This window comes from Balearica regulorum, chromosome 25 (assembly GCF_011004875.1).
Source record: "Balearica regulorum gibbericeps isolate bBalReg1 chromosome 25, bBalReg1.pri, whole genome shotgun sequence".
Taxonomy (NCBI): Eukaryota; Metazoa; Chordata; class Aves; order Gruiformes; family Gruidae; genus Balearica; species Balearica regulorum.
The window spans coordinates 5,606,639-5,634,623 of NC_046208.1; the positions used below are offsets into that span (position 1 = coordinate 5,606,639).

Here is a 27,985-nt window from a genome sequence, read left to right on the forward strand (position 1 = left end):
TTGATTCAATTCAGTTCTAACAAGCACCTTCCAGTTTTGTGTTTTCCTCTAAAAAAAAAAAAAGTGTTTGGGAAGCTTTTATTAAGACTCTTTGCTAGGGAAGACAGAGAGATAACGGACTTGAAGGAAAACATATTTTAAAATGGGAAAATTCCAGAGTTGTCCTGCTCTGGACTACTTTTCTCCCCCTTTTAAAACAGATCACAATACAAGCAACAAAGTCTTCACTGACACCATCTCCTTGCATCTCATTCTGGAAATCAAAACTGTGCTCACTAGCAAAGAAAACTCAATCCATGGGCCACTAGCTCAGAAAGAACAGACATACAGAAGGAACATATGAGCAATAGGGCTCAGTTATTAAATAATCTGTTTATAGCACAGCTTTCACAAAGAAAAAAAGACAAAGCACCAAAGTAGAAAGAATAAAAATGTATTTTCCTTCAGGTTTTAGACTGACAAGCAAGTACAAATCCTTTAGTGTGAGCACTTTACGGCATTTTGGAAATTTAACAAACCCAAAGTGAATGAGCACATGGTACAAGACTGAATCCTGACAGCTGCTTCTGTGGGTCTTCACTCACAACTTGGCTCTAGCCTTGGCTATCACAGTAAAAAAAACCTCCTCCTCCAGTCAGGGGTGGCAGAGGGAAGGATAGGAAGGAGCACTCAAGAGTCGAAGCGTGCAGACCCTTTCTAGGAAAAGTTCTTTAATCAGCCAGTCTCAAGTACACAGAACCAGGTGAGCTTTCAAGACAACAGAAACTGTTTGCCCTGCCAATGTATCTTCACAGTACGTAAACAGTAGGTATTGTGGAACCCAGTCCTGCCTGCGGTCCTTCTGTAACAGATATGGAAGTGACACACAACTGGAAAATTCCAGGTGAAAGGGGGGGAAAAAAAAAGTCAAATCAGCAGTTTAAAACTCTTTTGGTATGTTACCTTCCTTTAATTTTAGATTATATGCATAGAGAACCTGATCTACCCCTAAAAGAACATGCAGCATGATTTGCATTAATAAGCCCAATCAGGCACTGGACTGGAGAAACTCTTTTCAAATGGATTAAAATACACCAAGGTTTATGAATGAACGATCCTTACAAACCAGGATTTCCAAACACACATACAGAAGTGACACGTAACAGTAGTCTTGGCAGCTTTGGCAACGTAATTGTCTCAGATAGCATCCGCGTGGCCTCCAGTACGCTCCTGCAGCAACTGCTATCCTCTGAAAGCCATTGTGAATCCAAAGGCCTGTTTGGTCCAGGGTCAGGAAGTGCCTCTGAAGTCTCAATGCTGCCAAATCTTGCTGTAGAGTAGGATGCACTGATTCTGCAATAGGATGGGCAAGTCTAGAAGAAGCCACCATAAAACTATCAAATGCCACAGTGATTTAACTTTGAATTAAAATTAACCCATTTACTCATTATATCCAACCCCCTCTGAGAAGTTTATGTAGAAACTTCACAGAACATTTTTACTTGGGGTAATTAGAAACTGCTTCTAATCCAGTATCCAGATGGAAAAGTCAGTTCTCTTCCACTTCCGCTAGGCTCTCCTTGTGCTAATGGCCCAGAAAAGGCAGTCCCGTTCTGGGAAGTGATTTCTCAAGGCCAGCACCTGAAGGAAGTTAAAGGAAAAGAAATCTTTACACCGCACCTTCAAGTGTTGATTTTGAAAGTCAAGGGCTATGGCATGGCTGTGATACAGATGCTGCCACCTTTTTCTTGATAAAAAGTGAATGGTCAAAAATTAAGAGTGAGAATAGACTGCATCAGTGGAAGCCAATCTCTCACAGATACAGCAACCACCTCAAGCAAGGCAAAAGTGCCAGTAAGAGATAACCCCCCCCCAAAAACGTTACAGCTTACTAAAATGTTAGAAGAGTTGCCTGCAACAAGGCTACCTCTCTGCAGCCAAAGGGCGCATCCATCTGCATGCTGAAGATTGTGCGTTGAGTCAGTTCCAGCTTTTGCTTATTACCTTTTAGTCATAGGCACACACATTGAAATAGAAAGTGTCACCAAGTTCAGAAACTGTTCTGACTATCTGGGCACAGGGAAGGAAAAAGTAAAGGGGCAGGGCACTTGGGAGGAGGAAATAAAGGATACTAAAACCTAGGTTTAAATAGCTCTTTTCAAAAGATTTATGCAGCTAGAACTAAAGAAAAGTTATGTGACCAGAAAGGAAAGAATACAGTAGGCACCTAGAAAACAATGGAGGATTTTGAGGTCTTTGCTCTACAACGAACTAACACCACGCTGGTGCCATCTGTTACTTCTCACCCCATTGCTAGCTAGTGGATCAACAGTGGGAAATTGACTCCCAAGTCAGCAATAAAAAGGAGGCATTCAGATCTTCACATCCCACTCACAAGGAAAGGAGAGTTGAAATTTAGCTAAGGGAACGTATCTGAGCACAGGTGAGCTCATATCTGTAACACACAGTGCATAACAGCGAGGAGACTCAGGGAAAACTTCATATTCTAGTCAATTAGTCTTTGGCGAAGCCCAATCAAGGCAAAACACAGATGAAGCCCACTGGCTGAGGAGAGTCCCCATTGAGTCACACAAGCAAACTCAGCAGAACAGGTTAGATTTATCTAAAATCTTGGAAGTCTTGAAGGAAGAACTTCACACTGAAAATGAAACAAGGGGGGGGGAAAAAAAAATGGAGCTGGGAAGGGGCAGTTAGGTGTGCATACGCTATGCTGTAAACCAGAGTGTAGTGCTGTGGCATTGGGTTGAAGCCTCTATGAGTTAAGCCAGGGGTGCCTGAGACACTCTGCTGCTGTAGCTCGTTTCTCCGGGATCAGCTCCAACATAGGTAATAAGAAGTCTGTGAATGCGGCTGCCTCATCTTGGGACCACTCGTATTTTTCCACCAGAACTTCAAAAAGGCCCCAGGGTTTCAGTTTGGTGATGTGCTTCAGATCACCTGAAAACCAAGACAGACAGGTTAACTGCAAGACATGGGAACAGAGCAGATGAATAAAATAGGCTGAACAGCTAAACAAGACAGACTGAATTCAGAAACTGTTCTGAGTAGCTGGGCATAGGGAATATAAAATGGTAGAGCATGCTAAAGGAAGAAATAAGTTATACTAAAACCCCTTTTCTATCTGCTTTTGAAGACTTTTCTAGAAATGTACTTCCTTGAAGGCTTCTTTTTTTCCCTCCTGCTATTTCTGATTCAGTGTAAGCAAATAATGTTTAACTTCATTAAATCACCAATTATACCGGTTGACATGACAGACAAACACTGTGCTGTTGACTTTGGAATACATGCAGCATTGTTTGAGGAAGCAATATTCTCCTACCAAAAAAAGGGTTTGTTTTATATAAAAAAAAAGTATTAAACTAGGTCAAAAACTTTTTCTTGAGACTCTTGGACATTTCTGGGGTACTTAGGCTTTATGATAATGGTATAACGTGTCCTGAGCAACATGGCTCAGGATGCAAGGCCCTAGTTAGGCGACTAGTGTGCTAGAAATGGAACAAAGTTGTGTAGAGAAGACTTCAAAGGTGAGTCAACACCTCTAGTTGACAAACATCAGCTAAATAAAGCCACATCAAGTCTGAATAAATATCTACAGTACTGTTTTTCTACCCGCTGCATTTATCTACGCCAAGGTGTCAAGTACTAGGATGTAGGATACTTTTAGCAGTTAGACAAGAATGCCTTATGTTTAGCTGCAGTTTTACTGAGAAAGCCTTTCATAAAACAAAGGAAAGGCTTAAAGAGGCATCTTTGCTCACATCTGTTAATTGGTATTCCCAGCAAGGCACTCCTGTGTATTTGGGGCAGGGGATGAATGGATAAGTGACATTTGCTTTGTTTCCTTTTACCTTTTTTGGTGAAAAACTCCTTGGAATATTTTCCTGCCAGAATAAGCTTGCGAGGTATTTTCCCCAGAAGTTCTATGATCAATGCAATGTGATCTGCATTTTTTCAAAAGAAAAGAATGAAACACAGCCACACAAGATATCTCTATGCCCCAGTTTCCTTCTACGGGATAGAATCTCCCTTAGAAATTACTCTGAGATCCACCTGAAATCAGATTACACTAAGCAACAACAGTGAAGTGGCAAGGGGGGTGGGGGGGAGGTAAGGACAATTTGAGGCATGATCAGTTTGAGAAGCCAGATAGAGAATCCAGTGGTAAGAGGAATGGGAAACACCAGAACATGGACTTTGTTGCACAGTGTTTTACTGCAGAGGCTCGAGCACAACTGGTGCTGATTCGGGTAAACAATGTTTTTGCAAGGAGCCTTTGCATTGCTAACTCATAAGAGAAGGCTCCTTCTGAAGCAGCAGCCATCGTATTTCATGTCTCATTTTAAAAAGGAAAGACGAACACACCTTCATCCCGTGAGTAATCTTCCCCAGAATGAGGCTCAAACAGATAGTCTCCTGTCGCTAATTCAAAGGCCTAAACAAACAGAAATGAACACATTAAATCACTTCAACACACTTCACACAGATGTGCTGCAGGTTGATTCTGCATATCTCTGCAGGTCGATTCTGCATATCTCTGCAGGTCAGAAGCAAAGCACTAGGAAGAATAACCTGCAGAACTCTAGTACACAATTACCACCTTAAGATGTGCAATTACTCTACAACATTTTAAGGACCGTATTAAAAACATCATAGGCATTATCTGTGATGAGTTCTGGATCACAGCATAATGCTTGTGTGAAACTGTACAAAGTTAAGGCATTTCACATGCTTAGCCTCTCTTCTGCCTCAACAGCATTTTGCAAAATGATGTCACGTCCAACCTCTAGGGTTTTGTTTTGGTTTTTTTTCCCCTCCAAAGATTCTCCCCTCTCCCTAAATTTCAGCTAGCAAAGAGACATTTTTCAAACAGTTAATCTCTGAACATTTGCCTGTAGATACAAAAATATGTTTTAAATGAGAAAAACATTTGCATTCATTTCAACTCATCACTCCCACATTCCATGACACATTTACCTTTTATGTATTCACTTTTACTCAAAACAGTACCTCTGACCTTCTGTGTTTTTTAGTTTTCTTTACAGACTGCTGTTGTCAAACTACTGAATTAGGCACTCTTGAGTAATCGCTATATAATTTTGGCCACACGTTCTACAGAGAGAACACAACCCTACCACATCCATCAAAATCACAGCTTGTTTTTCAATATAGCGAAAATGATTTCACTATTTTCCAAGGTTAAAATATAAAACCCAAGCTTTGATTTGTAGAAAACACAGAATGGAGACACCAAAGAGACACACAGTAACTATATATTTTTTAAATCACTATATTCTACATTTGCCAGCTATTACATGAACAGCTTCAGCCTCGTCTCAGCATTACTCAGATTATGATTCCAAACATGCAGAAGATATATATGATTAAAATATGAAATTATACTGAAAACATCTGTGAAATAGTGCTGGACAGAGCAGAAAGGCTCTTTATATAAAAGATTTTGTCTTCAGAACTACATAGTTATCTCTGTTTTCCACAAAGCATGATTACAAAGTACAGTCATATTGGAAACATGCTGGTGCTGTACAACAAAACTAACTTTCAAAAGGAAAGCCACACGTGGTGCATAAAAAAGCCAACCAAAAAAAACCCCCGAGAAACAACTTTGGTATGGCAACACGGTATAAAGTGAGTCTGGACGTTGGCTGAACACCTATGAGGGTTTTTTGCCAGGCTTGGCTAGTGACTCAGCCGTCTGGAGTGCACAGCACACGCATGTTTCCCAGAATGTGCCACAGAAGTGGTCTCAAATCCCTCAGATGCCACTACTCACCATACACGCCGTGCTCCAGATGTCAGCAGGGGTGTTATACCCCGATCCTATCAACACCTCCAAGGATCGGTACTGTCTTGTCTGGATGTCTTCAGTGAAGTGCTTGTGCTAAATAGAAAAAATGTTTCATTAAACAGAGACTGTTTAGAAGAGGAGAATCAACAAGATCAAAGCTCATTCCCATTACATTTCATCTGAATTTTACATCCTCATTAAATATTTCCTTATATTCCTACAAGTACAAGTTTAAATGCTCTACATGAGACACTTCCCCTTAAGTAAAACAGTCCAGCAATTCAGAGGAAAGCAAGAAGAAAGACAGAATACGGGAAAACCATTTCAGAAGCTGCACCCTCTCCTAGCCAATCGTGACAGGCCACAATTCACCTACCTTGAAGATAAGCAACACCACTGTAAGAGACCACTTTGCCAGACACTGCAAGCCTGATGTGCAAATCTAAGTTTGGATCTTATGGGAGAGATGAATCTCAAAGCATTTTGCCATTTAAGAAGCCAAGTAAAATAGACATTTCTTCTGTTTGAAATATCAAACATTTAAAAGCAGCTCAGCACAGCCATCAAAGAATAAAACTATTTGAGTCCCTTTCATGTGCTCATGAATCCACTGAAGTGGTCTGACAAGCTAATAAACTACAGAGCAAGCACATCGGAGCAACTGTTTGCAACTTTCTCCAGGACAGCTACAGATTCCTTCAGAGGTTTCACATATGTGACACTGTTCACAGGCCTATTAGAAGTAATTCAATGACCCATGAGGCACCCAAAACACAGGCCAAAATCCTATGTTGGAGGACCATTTCTTTCTTTGTGTCTCTGCTCCCCCCTTCCCCCCCCCCCCAACATAGTTTCAAACTGTCACTACTTTCACAAGCAGGTCTTAGATAGAATCTGTTTTACAGATTCTTTTCCATCTTGGCATTCTGGGAATGAATTAGCAGGTTTAAACAGTCAATGTGAAAAGACTGTAAACTTACCACCCAGCAGGCATTTCCTAGGTCAGCTATCTTCACTTTGAGCTTATCTGCATTCTTGGGCTCAAGAGGATTAAGAAGGAAATTCCCAGCCGTTGATTTTCCTAGAGGCAACATGTACAACAGCTGATTAAAGCTACATGGACAGCGTCACCATCTGTCATCCAAATCCTATCGCTTTCTCCCAACCCAGGAAGGGTTTTGCTTACAGATCAGAACCTTTCCCTCCCCGAAGCCTGGGCATGAAAATCAGCATCAGTCTGCACTACGAACAACATAGCTAACAACATAGCTACCACCATTATGACCCAACCAGTGTTAAAAAGCAGAAGCGCAAGTAAGCGTATGCAAGAGAGACTGTTTTCCGGCACTCTTTGCACAGCCTTAAAGAGTCTGTCTATCTAGACAGCTTTTTAAATAAGGACATTGCCAGAAACAGAACAAGCCTCTCAACCCTTAAGTCTTCCTAAATCTTTGAAGGAGAGTCCACATATTATAACATCTTTTTGACATACCTATCACTACCGCAACACAGACCGTTACAAGAGCTAAAACATAGTGGGAAAAACTCAACACAGTGGAGAGCAAAAATACTAAGTTGCTAAATTACATCCAGCTGTAGCTCCAAAGCAATTTCGGGGAGAGCTGTGAGAAGCAAAATACACCTCGTAATCTAGCAGGGGCATCCAACTAAGTGCAGTTCAAGTTTCAAAATCTTTAAATTTCACTTGCTACTCTTCATCCACGGAACTCCCCAGGAGTACCAAGAACATTTTTTTAGGAGTATAAATGTTAGTTTCTCCCTCCATCTCCAAGCAGATATACCCCACCTGACCTTGACTCAGATGCAAAACAAGACAGTTATCAATTGAATCAAGTTTTTTTAAAAACACGCACCTGGAATGTGTTTAAACTGCTGTACACTATTGTGTGTCTTATGTTCTCCTAAACCTACAAGACTTAACAGTTTTTTTCCCCCCCTTGAAACAATCACATTTAAACAAAAGCATTAGAGAGGGCAGTGGAGGTTTTTTGCTTCAGTCAGGCTGCATTTCCAGTTCTGGAAAAACATTTACTCATCTCAAATATTTAACTGTGCGGAGTTACTTGTGCTCCATGTTAAGCACAAAACTATCAGAACACACTGAACAGAACATATCCCATAATTTAACAGCCAGTGACAATTTGTATACTTACATTTCTAAGTATTAATGAAAATCACATAAGCAACACCTGATACAAAGGAGAGAATGTTCCTACACTGAAAAACAAATGTATATGTACTTCTGAAAAGCGGGAATACTTATGTATTCGATAGTCACAACTAAGGTACAATTACAACTGGAAGCTACAAACAGCAAATGTCTCTGGAGTAGGACTGTCAGGTTAATTACTCCTGGCAGAAAAAGTCTCAAATGGGTGGATCTGATCACTTCAGTCTACAAGATGAAAGTTTCTATTGATACTCTGATGAAGCACTGTAACACAACTCTCCCGCATCAAGGAGAAAGGAACCCTTTCTCACAGGGTTCCTCTTATACCTTTTTTGTCTGATGGGTTGTTATTCTCATTCTCATCCTCTGAAGGTATCTCTGTCCGGATGCTTTCTTGCAAATGGTTGATCTCCTGCTCGTTGAACGATCGCTCTTCGTTGGATGTAGGCTGACACACCATGGAGTCTTCTGAAACTAAGGGCACGAATGAGTCCAACATTGCTTCTTGAGGCCTGTTCTCAGAGTCACCGTTACGCTGACTGTAGTTACAACTATGAAAGTTCTCCTTCTGTGCATGAGGGCGATCGCCACAGTCGTTGGCATTATGAAGGTCATCCTCAAGTCGCACAGACCCTTGATTGCCGGAGTCTGGGAAGTCCGTCATTTGTATCACTCCATTGCAATTGATTTCTGTTACGCATTTTTCCACACTGCTTTCCATTAGCATAGATTGCTGTTGTACGACGACTTCAGCTGGAAGGGAGGAAAAGGAGAAGATAGCACAGTATGTCTAAACAAAGTAATAGCTGAAGCTTGTTCAGGGAGCCCTCAGAAGTAGGTAGTTCTCAAAATGTAACGGAACACATGCAGTTTGTAACAGGAAATCTCCTAACCTCTTTAGATGGGTTAAGTGACAACAGCCACATCTACTAAAGGTGCTGACTCTACTCATGCCAGCATGGGTGAAAGGACAACACTGTGCTACTTTAGCAATACTTTAGGTCCATACCTGTCTTTTTGCTGACGTTTTCTTCTGGTGGACTCACTTTTGCGAGCATTTCCAGAGGGCCCTGACATTCTTCCTCCTCTTCGGGCTGTGTCTGCCCAGGGCTCGCTTCCTTCTCCATTTCCTCTATCTCTTGCATTCGTTTCTCTAACAACTCAGCCTGCCTTTTCTGCTTCTTTTTCAACTTCTTTTTTTTATTCTTTGACATTTTGTCAGCCTACACAGAAGCAAGCAGAGAAATCGCACTTAGCATTTCGTATTTCAATAAATCTAAAATGCATCAAATTTTAATTTATTTCAGAGCTGAGGAAGCAGCCTGGAATGAAAACTCTGGAGATTGTCCTCCCAAATAAAAAGCAGATAAGGTTTTTGGAGCAGTTGTCTATGGCTTTTATCAGTGCATTTCTGTCCCGAGAAGTGTACAGTATTCTCCAAATGAGGGTCTCAGACAACAGTCACCTTCACAACAGACCTTGAGATCACCAAAAGACCTATTCATTCTGGTGATACATGAGCTCATACTACTTACATCTCCAAGACAGCACTGAACCTGATGCCTGTGTCTGACAGACACAAATCACCTTCTTCCTTCTGATATAAGGTTGTTCTCCCTTAATGCTGACTGGATTACGAAACAATGCCATAGATACTATAAGTAGATGGATACTTATGCATGAGAGCTATTACACTTACTGGTTTCGGCTGTGGTGCAGTGCTCACTGGAAGAGAAAGAAAGATCAGCAAATTAGTATGTTTGTATTTGAAAACTGCAACTGCATTCTTATCTAAAGGGAAGCTTTTTCCTACGTGGTTTGGTAACAACATTTTTAATATATCAGCAAATGTTATTTTGAAGGCTCATTGCTCTACAAAAGTACAGCAAGAATAAAAAAAGAGAAAAATATTAAATGAGTAAGCGCATAATTAAAATTCCAGATAGTAGACCTGCTTGACTGATATCAAAGACCTAAACTTCCTGTCATGCAGCTTCATTTACCGCACGCATTATGCATCTTACTGAAAAGAAAATGCAAACCAAAACATTAAAATACCAAAGTTAAGGGAGCTTCCCTGAGCTAAGCCATGCTATGATGGGCCCAGCTAAACGGTGGTGGTGTAAGATTATGACTGACAGAGCCTTCCAATACACACTGCAGTACTTTTAGCTGTGTTAAATAAGAGCAGGTGCCAGCATGCATGTATCCTCCCTCCAGTTTTCTTATACAAACAACTGCCTTCCTGATCACCTAAGTTTCCAACTTAGGACTTCACAGTTTACAGTTACTGTACTCATTTAGGAAGTTTTCCCTAGTGAGATTAGTGATGATTTGCAGGCACAGAGGGGAAATAGCACCAATTTTCAGGAAAAAAAAAAAAAGCACCTGCAGAGCCAGATGGTGGGGGAGCTCCAGATCTTTGCCACTCTGTAGCTTCTGCAGCCAGCCTGCGGATATACTGGTCGTTAACGCACAGAAGAATGTTCTCAGGTTTAATATCTGTATGAATGATTCGACATTTTGTGTGCAAGTAATCCAGACCCTGAAGAACCTGCAGACAGGAAAGGAAATCAACCATTAGAAAAAGCAAAGAATGAGCAAATTGAGAGTGAAAATGCAAAATTGTCCAGGATGACCAGTGAACCTCAAGGACTTCTGTGTTTGAGAATACTCCAGATTAGAGCTAATGTGATCAGTGATTACTACTCAGTTCCAGAAAAACACAGCTTTGCATACAGATTTTAGCTATGAATTTAAAACACTGTCTCTTTACCCTAACTTACCACAGTTGAAAAATTCTAATCTTAATACCCTACAATAAAATCGTACTTCCCCCCTCTCCCCCACCTCACATGTACAAAGACATTTCTTCTTAAGCAACCACCCAGTAGAAAGAACAGGTTTCTCTTGCTCTTCCCATTGTTAAGCACTGTACTTACTGTGACCGAGTTTTAAAAAAATACTTGCACTTATGAGGAATTACTGGGGTAAGAAGAGGTTAAAAACAAAGCCAGCCTCCCATCATGATTTAAGTGTCAGAAAATAAATATCTGTAGCAGGTTTTTTGCAGTAAAGAAAGGAAATAGTAACCCAAGAATGATTTTGCTGCATCAGAGATACACCACTGATTTTCAACTTCTGTTTTCTTGGATTTGAGAACGATCAGTGAAAGCATTCTCACTGGGTCGAGGGGAACAGTGCAGTCAGAACTGGAACTTACCTGTTTGATGATCTTTTTGACACAAGGGAGTGGAAGCCCCTGATAATTTGACTTGATGATCCACTTCAGGAGATGATGCCCTAGAACTTCAAACACCATACAGATATCTGGAACTCAGTCAAGGAAAAAGATGGACATCTTGACCCGCAGAGCCCTGAATTCCCAGGGCTGAGGATCAAAAGAAATCCATACCAGTTAAGCATTTTATATTAAAGAACTCTCATCCTTCTGGCACAGTTTAGAGAAGCTGCCTTCCTTAACAGCACCATCCCATCCTGCACATCAGCATCATTATCTAAAACCTAAAATACAGAGGGATGGAGTTGGTTAGGACAATGGTCCTAATGCAGCAGTAGCAATCTCCCGCTTTGCGTGGAAGCCAGTTACACAACCAAGCGTGCATTAGTATTTCCTGCTAGTACTGAGACAGCTTCAGGCCAACAACACGTGTTTTGGAACAGCCTGGGCTCTTACCTCAGGCAAAACTCAATGCCAGATCTCTCTGTACCACCATTACCCAAAGAGATAGTAAAACTTCCATTTCATAAGTCATCCTCAGAACAATTAAGTTACTTTCTCCGCCCTTCCTTGCCTCTTTACCAGCAAAACAAACTTCTGACAAGCCTGGACTTCAACAAAATTCACATTATCTGCTTTTTCTCTAGAAGATCTCAACAGCTATAGTCACTCTAGTCACACATTCAGCATTGTGCCTTTGCACAATGTTTAGCTGCTTTGTTTTAGAAGCCAAACTTCTACAAGATTATTAGGCTGCTCCTCTTCTACGCTGGCAGAAAGTATGCATATGTTTCACAAGAGTGAAAGAAACACAAGATCAAGTCAATATTTATTTGGTGCTAGCTACCAGAAAAAAGTTAGAGGAAATATGTTATGGGGCTACTGTTTTCTAGAAGTGTTACAACATTTATAACCGACAGGTCAATTCCCTCAAGCAGCCTAGTAATTCCCACTGAAATAAAATTCCAGGTACCACAAAGCAGAAACAATGCACTGAAGTCCAACTTTCAAAGTTTAAGTGTGCATTATTAGGACTTGTCACAAGTCACTACCTATAGGTGTTCACAGAACTACAGGGGATTTTCAAAGCAATACAATTTAAACATCCTAACAATGCTGGTAAAGTCCAAGGTAAGATGCTTCCTTAACTAGCAAATCACCTTATTATCAAGTTATAGACTGCACGTGTTTGCTATTTTTAATTACTGATCTTAACATTTTGTACTGCTTTACTTAAATAAGAGGTTATCACCAGGCTGCCTGCAAAACTGAGGGCTTGAGACAGACAGGCCCTCTTACCACATTGGTACCTCGGACACTAAAGCCATTCACAGCCCTAATTCACAAATCAGATGCAGCCACCCCATCTCATTTTCAAAGCATGACTAAGCAGTGCCATCTCCAGAACTTACACTTATTATGTCAGGCTGAATGATCATTCTGGATCTGAGCTTAGAAGGCAGTTTTGAGGCAGATAACTCTACAGCACGTTTCCTTGGCAGTGAAAGGGATGCCTGGGCATTGCTAACCAGCCCCAACATGACAGCTACCCAGCGAACTCCCCATCTTTATGCAATTCTTTGCCTTTATTCCGCAAAAGGATACGAGAACCATTAACTCCTGAAATCTTGAAGTCATCTAACAACTGAACAACTCTCTCTTTACTTGGATCATTTGGATCACTGTTGCGGACCTGCACAGGAACAGAGGATTAATTTTGTATTGCTTGAGGTAATTACTAGGCAAAAATATATTTTGAAGTCAGATCTACTACACTACTGTTGGGTTCCTATCCAAATTCTTTGCAGCTAGATGACGCAGAAATATCAAGCACATGACTAATGTGAAGTCCCCAAAATGAATTAACAAAGTTTTTTTTAAAAAAATGAACCCAACTCTCAGGCACTCACCGATTTTAGCAACTTGATTTCATCCAGTGCTGTTTCTGTGTAGTGCTCTGCACTCTTCACCACCTTCATTGCCACAAATCTCCTCCCTCTATGCACACACAGTAAGTAAATTGGAGATTGTTATCGCTCATACAAAGAACTTCTTCTCCAGGATTATCCTAATTCTTTTGCATACAAGAGAGCTACTTATTTAAGCCATACATGGAAAAATAAGGTTTAAGCACTCCTGAAGATTGTCTTGGGGTGTCTTTTTATAAAGCATCCATGTTAGTCATTTCTCATAAAATGAAGTAATAGGTCAGACTGCTGAACACAAGAGCGCTCCTTCCACATACATGGTTTGTCCTGTTAACTCCCTCCCACACTCTTCCATGCACAATATCAAAAGAAACTTCTGTGTGGACAGCTACGTTTTGTGTTTTTATCTAAAAGTAAAAAAGATGCTTTCTGATCATGTTTGTGATTAGAAACACTAGCTTGAACAGAAGGACTTACTGGATGTCCCAAGCCAGCCACACAGTGGAGAAGTGGCCCCATCCAAGCTTCCGAATCACATGGTATCGTCCATTAAACAGATCTCCTATTTTCACAAGGTGATAACCACCTAGAAAAACAGCGGGAAGTTTATATATGAAGAGATCAAGCAAGCGCTGAAGAGCAGGTATGTTGAACAAGCATCACAACTTGAGGCAGACTTATTTGATGTGTTTACATTTTTAATCATATAAACAAATGCAAATGCTTCTCTAATCGGATCTTGCTAGAACAAATATACAGTATGGTAGAGGAAGAGCTGTGAACAGCCCTCTAGCTGATTGTAAAGGAGGAAAAAATCAGTCATTCTAGTTCAATTATGTTAAAACTTTTCAATGTAGGTCATCACTGCAGCATCACAAAAGCTTATTTTCTCAGTGAAAGCATCTGCTAGGCTGACCAGCTTTGGAAAACACAGCTTATGATGCTCAGTAACAGAATCTTACAGCTAAGTATCAGCATTGCGTTTGCACACTCTATTCCCGTAACATGAAAGAGTACTGCACCCAAGATCCCAACGAAGTTTCCCTTCCAACTGCTTTCCTGACTGAAAGACACTTTGCCATTTAACGTCACTGCTGAAAATAGGAAAGTCTCCTCCCTGTACCCCTAGAATCTCTGAAGCTACTGTCTATGCAGGAGGATTCCATCATGGGAGCAAAGACATGAAAAGCCAGACAAAAGACATAAGGCAACTGGCAGAAAACAGAACAAAGAAAAGAATCTGTGATTGTTAAGGCATAAATTTTTGCCAGAACCTGGAATTACACCCGAGATTCCAGGCGTTTATTATTCAATTATGGTCAGCAAATGTTACCCATGAAATGCACGCTTTGGCAGGAAGATTCATCTCTCTCAACTGGTTCACAAACAAGACATAGAATTGCTATCCATTACTTCATTGATTACTTCATGCTCAAACAGAAGTTCCTCTTCTTCACTTAAAGATTTCAGTTACAACAGTGACAGCTGCACAGGTTACTAATTCACACAAGGACTTTCTTCTTCCCATTTGCTTTACAACAAAAAATCCCACAAATACTTGGGTAGCATGCTAAAAGTAATGCAAACGCTTTGAGGTAAAGCACTGAAGTGTAAAAAACATTGCAATTCAAGTTCTCTGTACTCTTTCTACTTTGTGTTTTCTATACACATATATGGCATCTGTTACATGCTTCTCCCTCTGCCTTATTCAATATATACAATAAATAGCATCACAGAAGTAGTCTTACAAAATGCTTGGAGGTGGGGGCACACACTCAAGCTTCAACTAATTGATCAGTTCAATTTGTACTATCGGTGTTCTTTTTTGAAGTATTTGCTATGTTAAAAAAAGCCTGATCCTTTTGATACTGAATTATATACCGTGATATTTCCATTTGCTCTGTATTTAGTTTCTACTCAGAGAAACAACGGAAGACTGTATTTGCAAAGTTATCTGAAGCATGGATACTAAGATGATCTTCACAAGAAAACAGTGAAGAATTTGAAATTGATTTGAAGGATGTCAAAGTGTCCTTTTTCTGATAAAAAAACAAAAAGAAATTGAGTGCCTACTTGCTTTTGCCACTTTTGAAAGCCCTCTGGCACAGAGACAAAGCTAACAGCTTTAAACACAGGCATTAAAAACAGCTCTCCAACTCAAATCTTGACTGGTAACAGAGGGAATCTCAGACAATAGTTTCTCCATTTCAGGTTAGCTTGGAAAATATTATTGTCATGCAGCTTCAAAAAACACTTAAAGTAAGAGGGAGTCTATTTTTATTCTCTATAGTAGATGGGAAGTCAAGAGAATTTATTGATTATGTTGAAAATCCTGCACCTTAAACAGGCAAGCTCTCACCTTTACAGTAATCATTTGGATCCTCTTGTTCATCGTCATCTGATCCCAGGATTTCCTCTTCCTGCTCTGGAAGATCATTCTCCGAGTGAGCAGCAGGGCCTCGATGCTGAGTGTCGGGTCTGAAAGAGAACACACTGCATGTCTCACACATGTTACTCTTCAGTTCAGTAGCTTTCATTTCATGTGAGGGACTGCTGATAATGGAAGAAATGCAATATTCAGCCTTCAGAAAAAACTATTTTCGCATTTAAATGCTTTTACTCCTAAGCTAGTATAAAAGTAGATAACAACAATTTTTCATATACTAGTGAGAAATGCAACTTAATGCGGTAGATTCACTTTTATAGTGGAACAAAGAAAAGACCAGACAAGATATCAAGTTAAAAACTTAGTGATCCCACCAAAACGTTAGTCTCTTTGAACCCCATCTCAGTCTTTCATTCAGTGAGGACTTTTTCAAAGCAAATTCAGATTTATAGATGTTATCTCATATAAAACCTGAAGATTTAAAAGTCAATGAATGTTACTTTGAAGACTAACATCAATTAATTCTTACTCCTTTGGAAAAAAAAATTAAACCAATGTTTTAGAACTTGTGCCTTTCACCTTCGAGATCAAATGAACATTTAACAATCCTTCTAATTCTAACACTTTAGAACTCTAAAATCTCTAACATTGCCCTTGATTTCTCCTCTTCTCATGGGGTAGACTGCATTTCTAGTTTGCCTCTTCACCAAAGGTCTAAAGTTTGTTACAGTTGTCTGAACTATGGAGAGCGGGAGTATGCAGAGCAGATGTTCCGTAAACCCTTCTGAGAGCTTGTGACTGCAGAGGGATTTGAATCAAGCACCGAGGTGGCATTTTTTCCCCTACTCCCACATTCATATATAAACCCAGTAATTTTCTGGGTTTAACTTTTCACCAAATGTGCTACTCTAAGTTCCTGCTCGTGAAGATCATGTTGGCAAAGGCCACCTCATTGCTCTCACCGCATTTAAAGCGGTTCAGAATTCCCTGAGCTAAAAAATACTGTTCTCTCCCTTGTGCCCCAAGTCCTCCTTTACAGCAGCACACTGCTTACAGCCAAACAGCTCATGAAATGGTAATACTAGAACAGGTAAGTTATTTACTTTACAAAGCATTACAGGGAACGGTTAAATGTCTACAAAGTTTAATCTTCAATATCCTTTTGTACAAAGCAAGCATTTATAATTAAATCAATGCCCACAGTCCACTTGCATTGGCAAGATTTAATAGCAAAGAACTGCAGGATATTAAGTCTTCTTTTCTTAGAAGTATGAGATGTAGGTGGGCAACAAATTTCCTTACAGCAATGGCATACAAACACGAGATCACATTCTTTACAATGAGCTACCCTGTTAGTGTGAATTAGCAGAAGTTTCTTGTATTGAAACTATTGTCCCAACGCAGCAGCAGGTACAACTGATGCCTTCCACCACTCCATTTCAAATTCAACTAGCTTTGCTCCAAGCTGCTGAGACAGCCACTAGTTATGCCAGTGGATATGCTAATGCATAGGGGCTTTTGGATGCAGTTTTTACATCTTATAAATGAGTTGGAATCCTGTGCATCACATCATGGCCGTACTAACTAATCTTACTCAATGTGACAAATTTAGTATTTCAATTTTGAGTAGTTATACAGCAGAATGAATGCTCAGCATTTACCTACTACATATGCACTCTGGTGAGACTTCATACATTAAATACTTTACTACACATTAAAACCACAGCCATTTTATATATCTATGGAGCATGAAAAGGGAGAAATCACCCGTTCCAATCTGATCATGACTAAACTTGTACCCATTTACAATCTGGAACTGAAGCAAAGAAGAGCTACAAAGGTCATCCCAGGCACAACCAAACCACCCAACATTTCAGTCAGTTAGCAGAGCTATAAGTCCTGCTGATTTTTTTTTTTATTCAGGAACAGACAAGCAACACAGATCAGTGGTCCTAAACCATAAAACCACACTGTCAGACAGTCCTTTCCACTCCTGACAGGCTAATTAGACATTTATTAACAACCCTGTAGGCTTGATCCAGCCCCTAGATATTTAGTATTTAGACTTTTCCCCTGTGAGTCACAAGTCAGGGGGTAGGAAGATGGAAACTACAGAAAAAAAACATCTTGGTGGTCAAAAAGCTGCTTTTAACCCACTGCATTCCTTTGGGGATAACTGAGCTATGAACAGTGTCACAGACTATCCCCAAATCAGAGCAGGTAGCAAAGGCAAGAAATGGCCATGAACAGAATGGTTGAAGGGGAGACTGAATCCTCACATGTAACAAATCCTACAGACAGGGTAAAGAGAACCAGAACACAGATTTGGAGAAAAAGGAGAATTTAATCCCGGGAGCCACACCCATAGCATAAAGATTAATTCTCCCCAATGCTGTTTCAAGATTTTTCACTTTTGTAACTGTGCAAGATGTTGGGGATTAGAATGGATTCAAAAGAAAATTCATCTTTAGAACCACGGATGCAGACAGAAACATCATGCCATTCTGCAGTCCCAATGCTTTTCAATAGCAGTCATTTCATGCATCAAGGAAGAAGTCACTGGAAGCACTAAACCTCATTTTCTTGGAAGCTTTCTGCACCCCTCCTAAGAAAGGGCTGACGAATCATGCTGCTGACAGCCTTGTACACGACACACCCTGTAGTCTGCATCTGAGTCTGTCCTGGGGATCCAAAAGCATTTCACTTCTATATTATAATGTATTATATCAACTAACGTGATAGCAAGCCATATTCAGGTCTTACACATTTCTACAGTGCTATTTCCTTTATGCAACCAACTCCAAAACACATCTCATTCCTTTGCATTTCTGCAAAAATTCATTAGACATTTTTACATCCCACCACCTTCCCCCAGAGTGACCATGTCAACTGCAGATATGGATTAAGAGACCTAATCAGTGCAGAATACGTATTAAAATACAAAAAACCCCCGATACACAAACTCACAACCCTCATCTGTATGCTTTGCTCACAGTACTCTAAAAGGCACAAAAGGCTGCAAAAGACAGCAGAAAAATCCATACACAGTATTTAAAGATGACAGTAGAAACAGCTGTCAGCAATACTGCAAAATACAGATAAAATATATAAAGAGCCTATGAAAAATGGTTAATAGTTTACACATTTAAAAAAAAAATCAAGTGTTCGAGGGTACTTTTTTATAGCCACCTCTGTTTTACTTAAGAACACCTTGATCACCTTTTACTTTTGCGCTCTCAATGTGCTAATTAATCATCAGATTAACTGGATTTGCAGGGTCTCTCTACAACTATATAGCAATGTTTTACTTAAGGAAAACAACGTGGAACAGCAATGCTAAGGCAAAACACTAGATCTTTTATGAAATTTGTGTGAATCCAAATCTAGAGACCCTCCCAAAAGTCCTAAATCTCTCAGGAATGCCTGAAGAACTGCAAATTCATGAGATTTAAAAAAAAAAAAAAAAGAGAGGGTAACCTACCTGCATGAAGCACGGCCTCCCATTGATAAAGATATTCCTGAAGACAGCCCAATAGTTTTCGAAAGAGCCATTAAAAATCAGATGCCACACTGTTCAGGTAGCAGGGGGACATCAACGGCAGGCGGAGGGGCTGGTTCTTCTCGAAGAACGCAGCAAAGCTTTGTGCGAGAGTGAGGGAGAAGAGGGATTTGCCTCCACCACCTAGCTGCAGATGCACAGCACTGCATTGCAGGTAAAGGGCCTTGCAGCAAGGCTGGGGGTTGCTCTCAGCTGATCTTCCTGCAAATTCAGTCATATTAGGGGTTGAGCATAAATAGATTCATCTCCTCCTCTTGATGTTTACCTGTCTCAATCTTCCCTCTAATGAAATTAGAAATTCAGTTAGATACTTGTTTCATCTTCCTGAACAAGCCGGTTTTATTTGCCTATTCAATAGTCCACTGGATTCAAAGCTTGGATGAAGACGAGGATCATGGTAATTGCCAACAGTCCAACCCTTTTGATACAGAAATGGCAGCACAATCACAGAGGAGAGAAAGGGCGTTCAAAGTAAAAATTAATTTTCTGAAGTAATTCCAAACCTCCCCATCCAGAGTTACAAGAAAAACTTATCCTTTATGCTTAAAAGTAACCAAAGAAGCAGGAGGAGTCAAATCTTCTTTAAATAGGTGAACTGACTATTTTTCACAGCAGCAGGCACTTCACATCGTCCTCTGATGATGCAGAATTACCAGCCATTTCCTGTGCCCGTTTATCCTGCTGGTTTATGTAAGCGATAGGGGAAACAAGTCAGCAACACCGTGACATAGCAAGTAATAATTTGGAGATTTTCCCTGCTACAGAGGCTGTTTATTAGTGAAAGACACTCTGAAGCTGGCTCTGCAGTTTTAAACCAAGAGGTTTAAAGAAGAATGGGATTCATCCGATTGTATATATAAAATATTTTCACCTTAAAAGGTTCCTGAAGTTTGAACACCCTTTTAAACAAGTTAGCATTGCCAAACCTCTTCATATTAGAAGAGGCTCTAACAACGTGAAAAATTTTCCACTGTAGATAACATTTTGTTCCACCTTCACTGAATATTATCACCCGATAACTCTGCTCACCTCTGCAATGCATAGCAGGGACAGTAATGGTTATTTGCAAAAACTAAGATTTCAGTTCCTAACAAAAGGTGTTCAAAGAGTTGGGAAACAAAACACTTCTGTATGCTCTTGCCAGTTTCCCACAGAATTGCTTATCTGGTGCACGTGCTAAAAATAAGGTTAAAAAAACAATTAAGAAGCCTCAATCACACAATGTGTGTTCTTACAGATTTGCACTGAGGTAGATCCAAGAGCATCAGGAGGACAAGAAGATAGGAGACCACAATCATGCCTGTTAGTAGTGTCAGTGCGATGAAAAGGCAGCATTCTTCGCGCTGTGGAGCGGCACAGCCCGGGCACCTTTGCCATTATCTATAAATTACTAGTCAAGCCATCACAACAGCCAAGTCTCCACACACAACTTCACCATCAAAACTCAGAACTTGTTTTCACCACCCTGGTAGCTTACATAACAAAATATTTAAAGAAAGGTGTTTGGATCTCCTATCTAAGAGCATTAAGAGCTACTTCTTCCAAACTCTATTTTGTACAGGAAATAAGTAATTTACCTTGTCCCCAAATCAGTAGAAATACTGTCCATGCTACCTATCTACCTGCTTTGAACAAATACAAAAGTAGAACCCTTCCACCCTCAAGCAAAGGAATGCAGCATATGTTTAACCCAAATTGCTTTTCGCAGCTATCATCCTTCTATGTGTGCTAACAAAAAAGATCCTCTCCTTACTCCCACCTCTTCACTTGTTTCTCAGTCCCTTGATATTTGCAGAGATGATGCCCGTCTGCAGAAAACCAAAGACAATTGCTTTGCTAAATGATTAAGCCTCCTGCAGCACAATCTTTATAAACACTGTCATTCCTCATTTGTGAGCTCAAATTACACCCATGAAACATTCCCAAATAGAATTCAATTCAGTGAACTTAAGACTAATGACAAATCCAGCTCATACCGTAGGAGATGCAGATAAGAGTACTATAACGCACCCCATGGCTCCTGCCAAAGGAAGCATTGCTTTCCACCTCAACCATCCAGCCAACGATTTCCAAGACTCTACACCCACTGCAGTGAGATCTCGCTTCAAGTGCTGTTAAGGATTCCTTGTTTTCATTTGGGGAAGAGAAAAAAAGCTCCATATGGCACGGTGAAAAGCCAGGATTTAAGAATCTCTCTCCCATTTTCACATACGTGCATCAAGGGATGCGCATCTCTAAGGGAAGTATGCTTGCCAGACTGCATCTCATTACTATTCCTCAGTGCACCTGCAACAGCAAGATCATGTTAAGGCACATCTAGTCAGAATGACTGCTTCTGGTGCCAGCCTCTAACATGCTTACATGCAGATCTGCTTGCGTTCAATAAATATTGAAACTGCTTAGACTCAAACTTTCAGTATGCGTTCAGGTCTGAAATTATAAAAGTACTCTGCTGCTTGTATGCACTTTTCTGCTCAAGAAATTTTTAAGTATTTGAGGGGACTTGGAGGAATTATAAATCAGACTTGTAAGTCCCAGCAATCTCTATAATCCACATAATTTTGTGATTATTGTTATTCATTCACTCTTCCATCCCTTTTTTCCCTAAAAGAACTGGCATTTTTCTGCCTGCATGGCAAATCCACCACAATTGCTGCTGTAGGGCAACCACCCCAGAGCCACCAGAATAGCATTGTTGAGAACTCAAGAGGACTGGAGATGGTCTAACATTTAGTTTTGAAAGACTGGTGCTCAGAGGCACCAAGACATACTTTTGTTTAGTGGATCAGCGGGAGTTCAGTTTGATGGTAAGTAACAACAAATTTCACGTGAGAACGGTACTAACGCACAGAGGCAATCAAGTGTCTTGCTCCCCATATCCACTCCCCCACACAAGCATTTGACAAGCTGTTTGGAGAACTGTCTGCTATTCCAGCTATTACAAATCAAGGGACTTCCATGGAAACTAGTAGATCTTTAGCTGTGTCCTGTCATAGGACAGGATAATCAGCTCTGTATTTGAATAAAAAATCCTGTGGGCGATACATTCTGACTCAAATGTATGTTCAAAATACTTACAAAAGATGTAGCCCTGGTATTAATTATCAAAGACAAGCGACGAAAACATAATCCAAGATCCTGATGCCAGGCAAAGTTTTAAATAAGGAAATTGAGGAAGAACCCAAGAGGGCTGTCAGAACTCCAAGGCTTCTCAAAAGACAGCAGGAAAGTGATACAAGACAGACATGCGATAACAAACTGGAAAGTATCAGACTCTACCAGGAATTTTCTGCTCCCTGGAGTGTATAGATGGAAAAAAAATACCCACTTCCTCATCTCTCTTCATAGCAATTCTATTGTTTTTCAGTTGGAGAGGAAGAAGAATGAAGTGAGGCTTCAATGCAAGTCAAGAGTCTAGCCAAAAAAATTACAGATAGCTGTAAAAGAGCTTCTTGAAAATACTGAATACTGCATGCATTTGGGAAGAGGAAGCAAGACAGCAGTACTGTACCAACTCAGCTCTGCCATTGCCCTCACTCGAGGAGTAGAGGGAGCCAGAGGAACTATTGAAAGTCCTGTGAAAAAATATCTCCCACTCAGTAGAGCCTGTAAGAAAGAATTTAATAAATTCATCAGTGCACGCAGAAGCAAGCACTTCAGATTTTTCAGAACAAGCCACATAATCTAACTGTACGGCTGCTACTACCTTGTAGTTGTTCATGCTTACAGTAATAAAGGGTTCTGCTTTGAGGCACAATTGGTTTAACATCCCTTACACAGAACTGCTGGTTTTGTGCATGAGTAAGCCAACTTTTCCTGAAACACAAAATGCTGAAGCAAGACGCTGGACATGATGAAACAGTATTATCATCTGGGCCTGCAATGAAATACCCATGATCTACACATCACACAGGCTTACAGCCCAGTTCTAGTAATAAGCTGATTTTCTTCATTTTGGAGAAAATGAGCTATAATACAAAGTATTTGTTCAGTTTCTTGTCTATGTCTCTAACTGCTTTGAATCTGGTTGGGTTTTTAGCCTAGTTTTTAAACCCTGGGTCTTAATCTCAGTAGTAATCTAAAGAATCATTTTTTCCTAGGACAAAGAACAGTTTGATCTTCTAAGGGTTTGCAACATACAATGTAGACAGAAAAAAGCCACAGTATTTTACTGGCAATTATGGTCTAACAGTCACAAGCACACGATTCCATTACAAATTACCAGAGCCACTGATAAAGTACATCTTTATTTCTACACTAATTCAAATAGAAGCTTGTATTTTCAAATAGAAGCATAGTTTTGAAGTAAATACCAGATCTTCCTCACATACCAGGCATTCGTCCACATAGTACAAGTCTTACAGCATAGGAAATTAATCTCTTTCACATGAAAACATGTAGATGGCATGCTCCAGCATCACTTCAGCCAGGAATGAATGTTCTGTCCACACTAGAGCTAACTCAAGGCAACAATCCCCTCCAAACACCACATGGAGCCTTCAAAAAAAAAAATCAAGCCTGTAATCTCCCGCTAGCCTGCACGGCTTCCTAAACTGACACTACCTCACCGCACCGTGTCATTACATGTACACATGTGGCCTGGTCCGTGCTACGGTACCTGCAAAGCAAGCAGCACCGACTTCGGGCGGATGAAAAGCTAAACCATCGGAACACCCATCACTCCTTCCTCCTGCTGCCTTCATGGACATCCAGCACAGCTCATGAAACACCATAACACAGGAATTCTGTTTTCAGGTCCCTAGAAGTCATACGAGGAAAGCTAGCACAAGAACTGTTCCCAGAAAAGCACTGTACAGCTCCTCCACCTTCCTAAGGGCCAGGGGAAATATAAGGCCTAACACATTTGTCTACTAGTGCTGAACTCCAAAGATATTAGTAACTGCTTCAGAGAACTGCAAAAGTCTTCTGCATTTTTGACAATTGGGCAAAAATAACTACCTGAACGCACCTCACCAGATACAGCTACCTGAAGAGTTTACAGTCTAAGTTATTAAAGTTTCAGTAAGAAAAAAAGCTAGTAAGTCTACAAGCTCCTTTTTTAAAGACAGGTTTTGAGTGCCTTTGGGAATCAACTGACTGTTAGTACCCGAGACGTTCACATCTCACGAAATGGAAAAATTAATACATCACATACTTCCCAGATGGCTTTCAGCAAAGCTATCTTTTGGCAGCAACACACACTGCAGTAGCCTACGTACCAAACTCCCCATGTTTTATTAGCAACTAAAGCTTTGACATGCGTATTTCCTGACATATTCTTAAAGGTAAAGGCCAAGTAGAAGCTTGCTTCTCATTTTCTAAAAATAATTTATATTAAAGCAATTTTAATTGTAATTCCTTGATGGAAAGGAATTTTTGATGGAAAAGGCTGATAAGAGAACAAACTGAAATCAATGCCTCACTCAAGGCCACAAAGCAACCCAGCGATATTCAACATTAGAACTCAGGATCTCTCTGTACCTAGGTTGCTTTTTGTCCCTCTAATGCATTCAGCTGTCACTCTCCCTGTCCTTCCTTCTCCTCAATTCTCACAGAAACAGGAGCTGGACAAATGTACACAGCCTCAATATTCTTCCAACTCCACAAAGGCAGACACGGGACCAATGAGCAGGCTAGGCAAGTAGAAGCTTCCTAAGCAAAGATTTAACACAGCTGGTTTAATGATTCTTCCAGATTACCAAAAGATTTGGGATAGTTTTACTAGAGTGGGAAGACAGAGGTACCTCACTTTCCTATCACCAAGAAACTTTGCTCTCTTTCTGCAAAAAGAGTACGTTAGGATAAATGCACTTCTTCATTGATATCAAATAAAACTTTTATCTTAAAAGTTGGAAGGATGGGAAGAAATAGGAACATCCTGAACGCATGGGAAATTAAGAACTTGGTAGATCTTCCCATAAAAAAGAAAATCTTATACACTGAACTGTAATTAGTATTTACAAGGGTTTTCTGTAAATAACCAGTTTAGGCTGGTCTTGTCTGACTCCAAATAGCAGCAATTTTAACTACTGAGTGATGAAAAAAAGCAATAACTTTCCAATTTTGTACTATACACAGACCATTATGATTATTTTAACCTTTGCAAGTGGTTTGGGTTTTTTCCTCCTGTTTTTAACCAGATTGGGTTGATAGGAAAACTTAAAGCAGGTGTAGCTCATTTCTAAAGTGAAATATTTTTAATTGCTTTAAATCCTTTCAGAACATTCTCTGCATTTTTATACTTACCCATAATAAGATAATTCCCAATACCCACCAGCCTTAACCTTTTGAAATCAGTTGTTTCATGCTTTTTACTGCCCTTCATATAGAAAAAAATGGCATGTGTGTGATCTAACCAACTACCATGGAACATTAGGCATTCCCTGTGGTTTCAAGTTTAGATTTTATGGAAGAAGTCTTGCAACAACCCAGTTAAGCTTATTTTAGAAGATTTAAGTAGAGCAGCTTCGTATTTAAATAGCATAAATGTCACAGAACTACACCTAAAGTTAGAGGCTGACACTGGGTTCTTTTTGCTGTACAACGTAAAGTGCATGCAAGTTTCTTTAATTTCTGAGGCATTATCTAATAAACCTATACTACCAGAAAACAGAGTTGAAGCACATAGTTTATGAAGATAAACACAGCATTTTACAAATAGTATGGTTCTCCACTCAAATCAAGCTTAGTGGCAAAATCAACAGCTAACCAGCAGTGCAGGTAACCTGTTCTGGATGCATGGTTAAAAAGGACTTTAAAAAAAAAACCAAACCAAACACCCAAACATGCCAGCACTGAAAGTTACCATTCAGCAACCTCAGAATTTACACAGAAATCAGTCTTTCCAGCTGCAACTGTGGACTCTATTGGCAGAGTCAGTATTGTTTGTCTGCAGCTGGACAAGAAAAAAAAAGTAACAGATACAGAATTAAAACAACGGATTATTCATTCATAAATTAGGATGCAGATAATACTATGCAAAGAGGAGAATTCTTTAAAAATTGTCCTAATGCTACCTTCAAGAAATACCAGGAGCACGTACAAAATAGTGTGGAAACATAATGCACATCTCCCAACGAGTCTAGTTAATGCTCTCCATCCCTCAGAAGCCCCATTTCAAAACAGCTGAATCTTTGCTAGACAACCAGAAAGTTGGCTTTTTTTTAAAATCCCTGCGATTTGTCTGAGGAAGTGACTAAGGAAGCATCACTCCTAAAGAAAAACCCCTCCAACTCCCACCCCCAAAGCCTTACTTACTGAGTACTGCTGGTTCCTACACACTGGTGAGCATAAAGCCTCATGAGGTACCAAAGATTTTACGCAAATAAGCAGCATTTTACTGAGCACACAGAACCGGCTCTAGGATTTACATCACCTTTCACTAGAAAGGAATCCCCGAGCAGCACTGAATGCAGTACTTAATGCAGTCTGGTGGGAGCCATTGTTTAGTATTTACTCGACATATTTTAATTTTTATATCTGCATCCAAAAGTTCACCACGTATAAAGACTTGTGAAATTCCTGTGGTAGGAGAGAAGCCACACGAGAGCATCGAAGTTAAAGAAAGAAGTAAACAAGACATCACAGCATTTTTATGGCAAGATTAAAAGAAAGGCGGGGAGGGGGGACACGACACGAGTCGAGAGAAGCCGGCTCCTGAAGCCAGCCCCGGGAGGCTCCAGAGAGGAGAGGGGACGGTAGCAACCCCACCGGGTACAGCCCGGGGCCAGGGGACGGAGCCCGAAACGAAGCGTGTGAGCAGGACCGCAGCTCCATCAACCGGTTCCGGGGCAGAGAGAGGGAACGGAGAGAGCCCCCTTACACACCGAGGCCGCTCTGCTCTGCCGCCCACAGCCCGCCAAACGACGGGGGGACACCGAGGAACCGCGAAATCCTAGGGAAAACCAGCCCCGGCAAAGAGCAGGGCGGCAAAACCCGCCGCCTCGGGCCACCAGCCGCGCCGGCTGGCTGCCTATGCCGCGAAACGTGTCTCCAATTAAACTCGCGTTAAAAACTCGTCTAGCCCGAGGGATCTGCACGCCTCTCTGCCCCGAGAGCGCCCGGCTCCCGCCAAGGCTCGGGGCACCGCAGGCCTCGGCAGCCCCTGCCCCGCGGGGAGGGCCGGGGGTAACAAAGAGCCGGCGGGAGGCAACGCCAGAGCACGGTGGCGGCGGGAGCTGCCGCCTGAGGGGAGCCGGAGGCCGCACTTACTTCCTCTGGGCCTTGTCCTTCTTGGCTTTAGTCCGCTTCTTTCGGGCCTGCAGCGCCAGCACTGAGGGAGAGAGAGGCGTGAGGAGGAGCGGCGGGCCCGGCGGGGGGGAGCGGGCCACCCCAGGAAGAGGAGAAAGGGGCGGTAAGGGGAGTCCGCGCAGCGCTCACCTTTCCGCTCCATGGCCGCCAGAGCCGGTAGCACGGGGTAGCCCGCGCGCCTGCGCGCTGTGCTCTCTCCCTGCGCCACGCCGGGCCGCGCCGGCCAGAGCATGCGCACTTCGGGCAGCCTCGGGCGCCCCCCCGCAGTGCCGGCGTCGCCTTCGCTGGGGGAACTGCTGGAGCTGTGGGGGGAAGCCACGCCCCCACGCCCCCGGCCACGCCTCCGCCCGCCCTCCGTGGGGCGGAGCCCCCCGGCCGCCGGCACCGCCTCCGGCAGCGTCATGGCGGGCGGTGCGCAGGCGCGGAGCGGGCGGTGCGCAGGCGCGGAGCCGGCGACGGTGAGCCGCGCGTGTGATGGAAGCCCCCGCGGCTGTGACGTCAGGGCCGCGCGTGTGCCGGCCGTTCTGGAACCCGCCCTGGTTGTCCCTAGGCCTTGCCAGGGAGAGTAACAGCGGTGAGCCCAAGGCGCAGTCGCACGGCACGACATCATGGCAGATGCTCCCG

At 41.5% G+C, this 27,985-nt stretch overlaps 1 protein-coding gene across 3 annotated transcripts; it reads right to left on the reverse strand.

Annotated features, from left to right (window-relative positions):
* Positions 1-417: 417 nt before the first annotated feature.
* SRPK1 (SRSF protein kinase 1) lies at positions 418-27,791 on the reverse strand. Of its 3 annotated transcripts, none has more exons than XM_075776145.1 (16): positions 27,491-27,791; positions 27,323-27,383; positions 15,526-15,644; positions 13,644-13,752; positions 13,149-13,236; positions 12,844-12,931; positions 11,221-11,327; positions 10,386-10,551; positions 9,697-9,722; positions 9,007-9,220; positions 8,325-8,750; positions 6,787-6,887; positions 5,792-5,899; positions 4,363-4,432; positions 3,849-3,941; positions 418-2,937 (listed from the first exon to the last, which is right to left on the reverse strand). In XM_075776145.1, exons 1-16 carry the CDS (start codon positions 27,762-27,764, stop codon positions 2,753-2,755), a joined length of 2,235 nt encoding a protein of 744 aa, XP_075632260.1. In that variant the 5' UTR covers positions 27,765-27,791; the 3' UTR covers positions 418-2,752. The 3 variants fall into 3 exon arrangements, with proteins under 3 accessions (XP_075632260.1, XP_075632259.1, XP_075632261.1); XM_075776144.1 differs by having other exon boundaries at positions 15,526-15,659; XM_075776146.1 differs by lacking the exon at positions 27,491-27,791 and adding an exon at positions 19,034-19,191.
* Between the last annotated feature and the right edge of the window lie 194 nt (positions 27,792-27,985).

Excerpts from the sequence above, each read along its gene's own strand:
- SRPK1 (XM_075776144.1), bottom strand. The coding sequence starts at position 27,764 with ATGACGCTGCCGGAGGCGGTGCCGGCGGCCGGGGGGCTCCGCCCCACG. Across the intron at positions 13,237-13,643 it reads TGGCTGGCTTGGGACATCCA|AGGGAGGAGATTTGTGGCAA; the intron begins GTAAGTCCTTCT and ends GTGTGTGCATAG. Across the intron at positions 2,938-3,848 it reads GGAGTTTTTCACCAAAAAAG|GTGATCTGAAGCACATCACC; the intron begins GTAAAAGGAAAC and ends CTTGGTTTTCAG.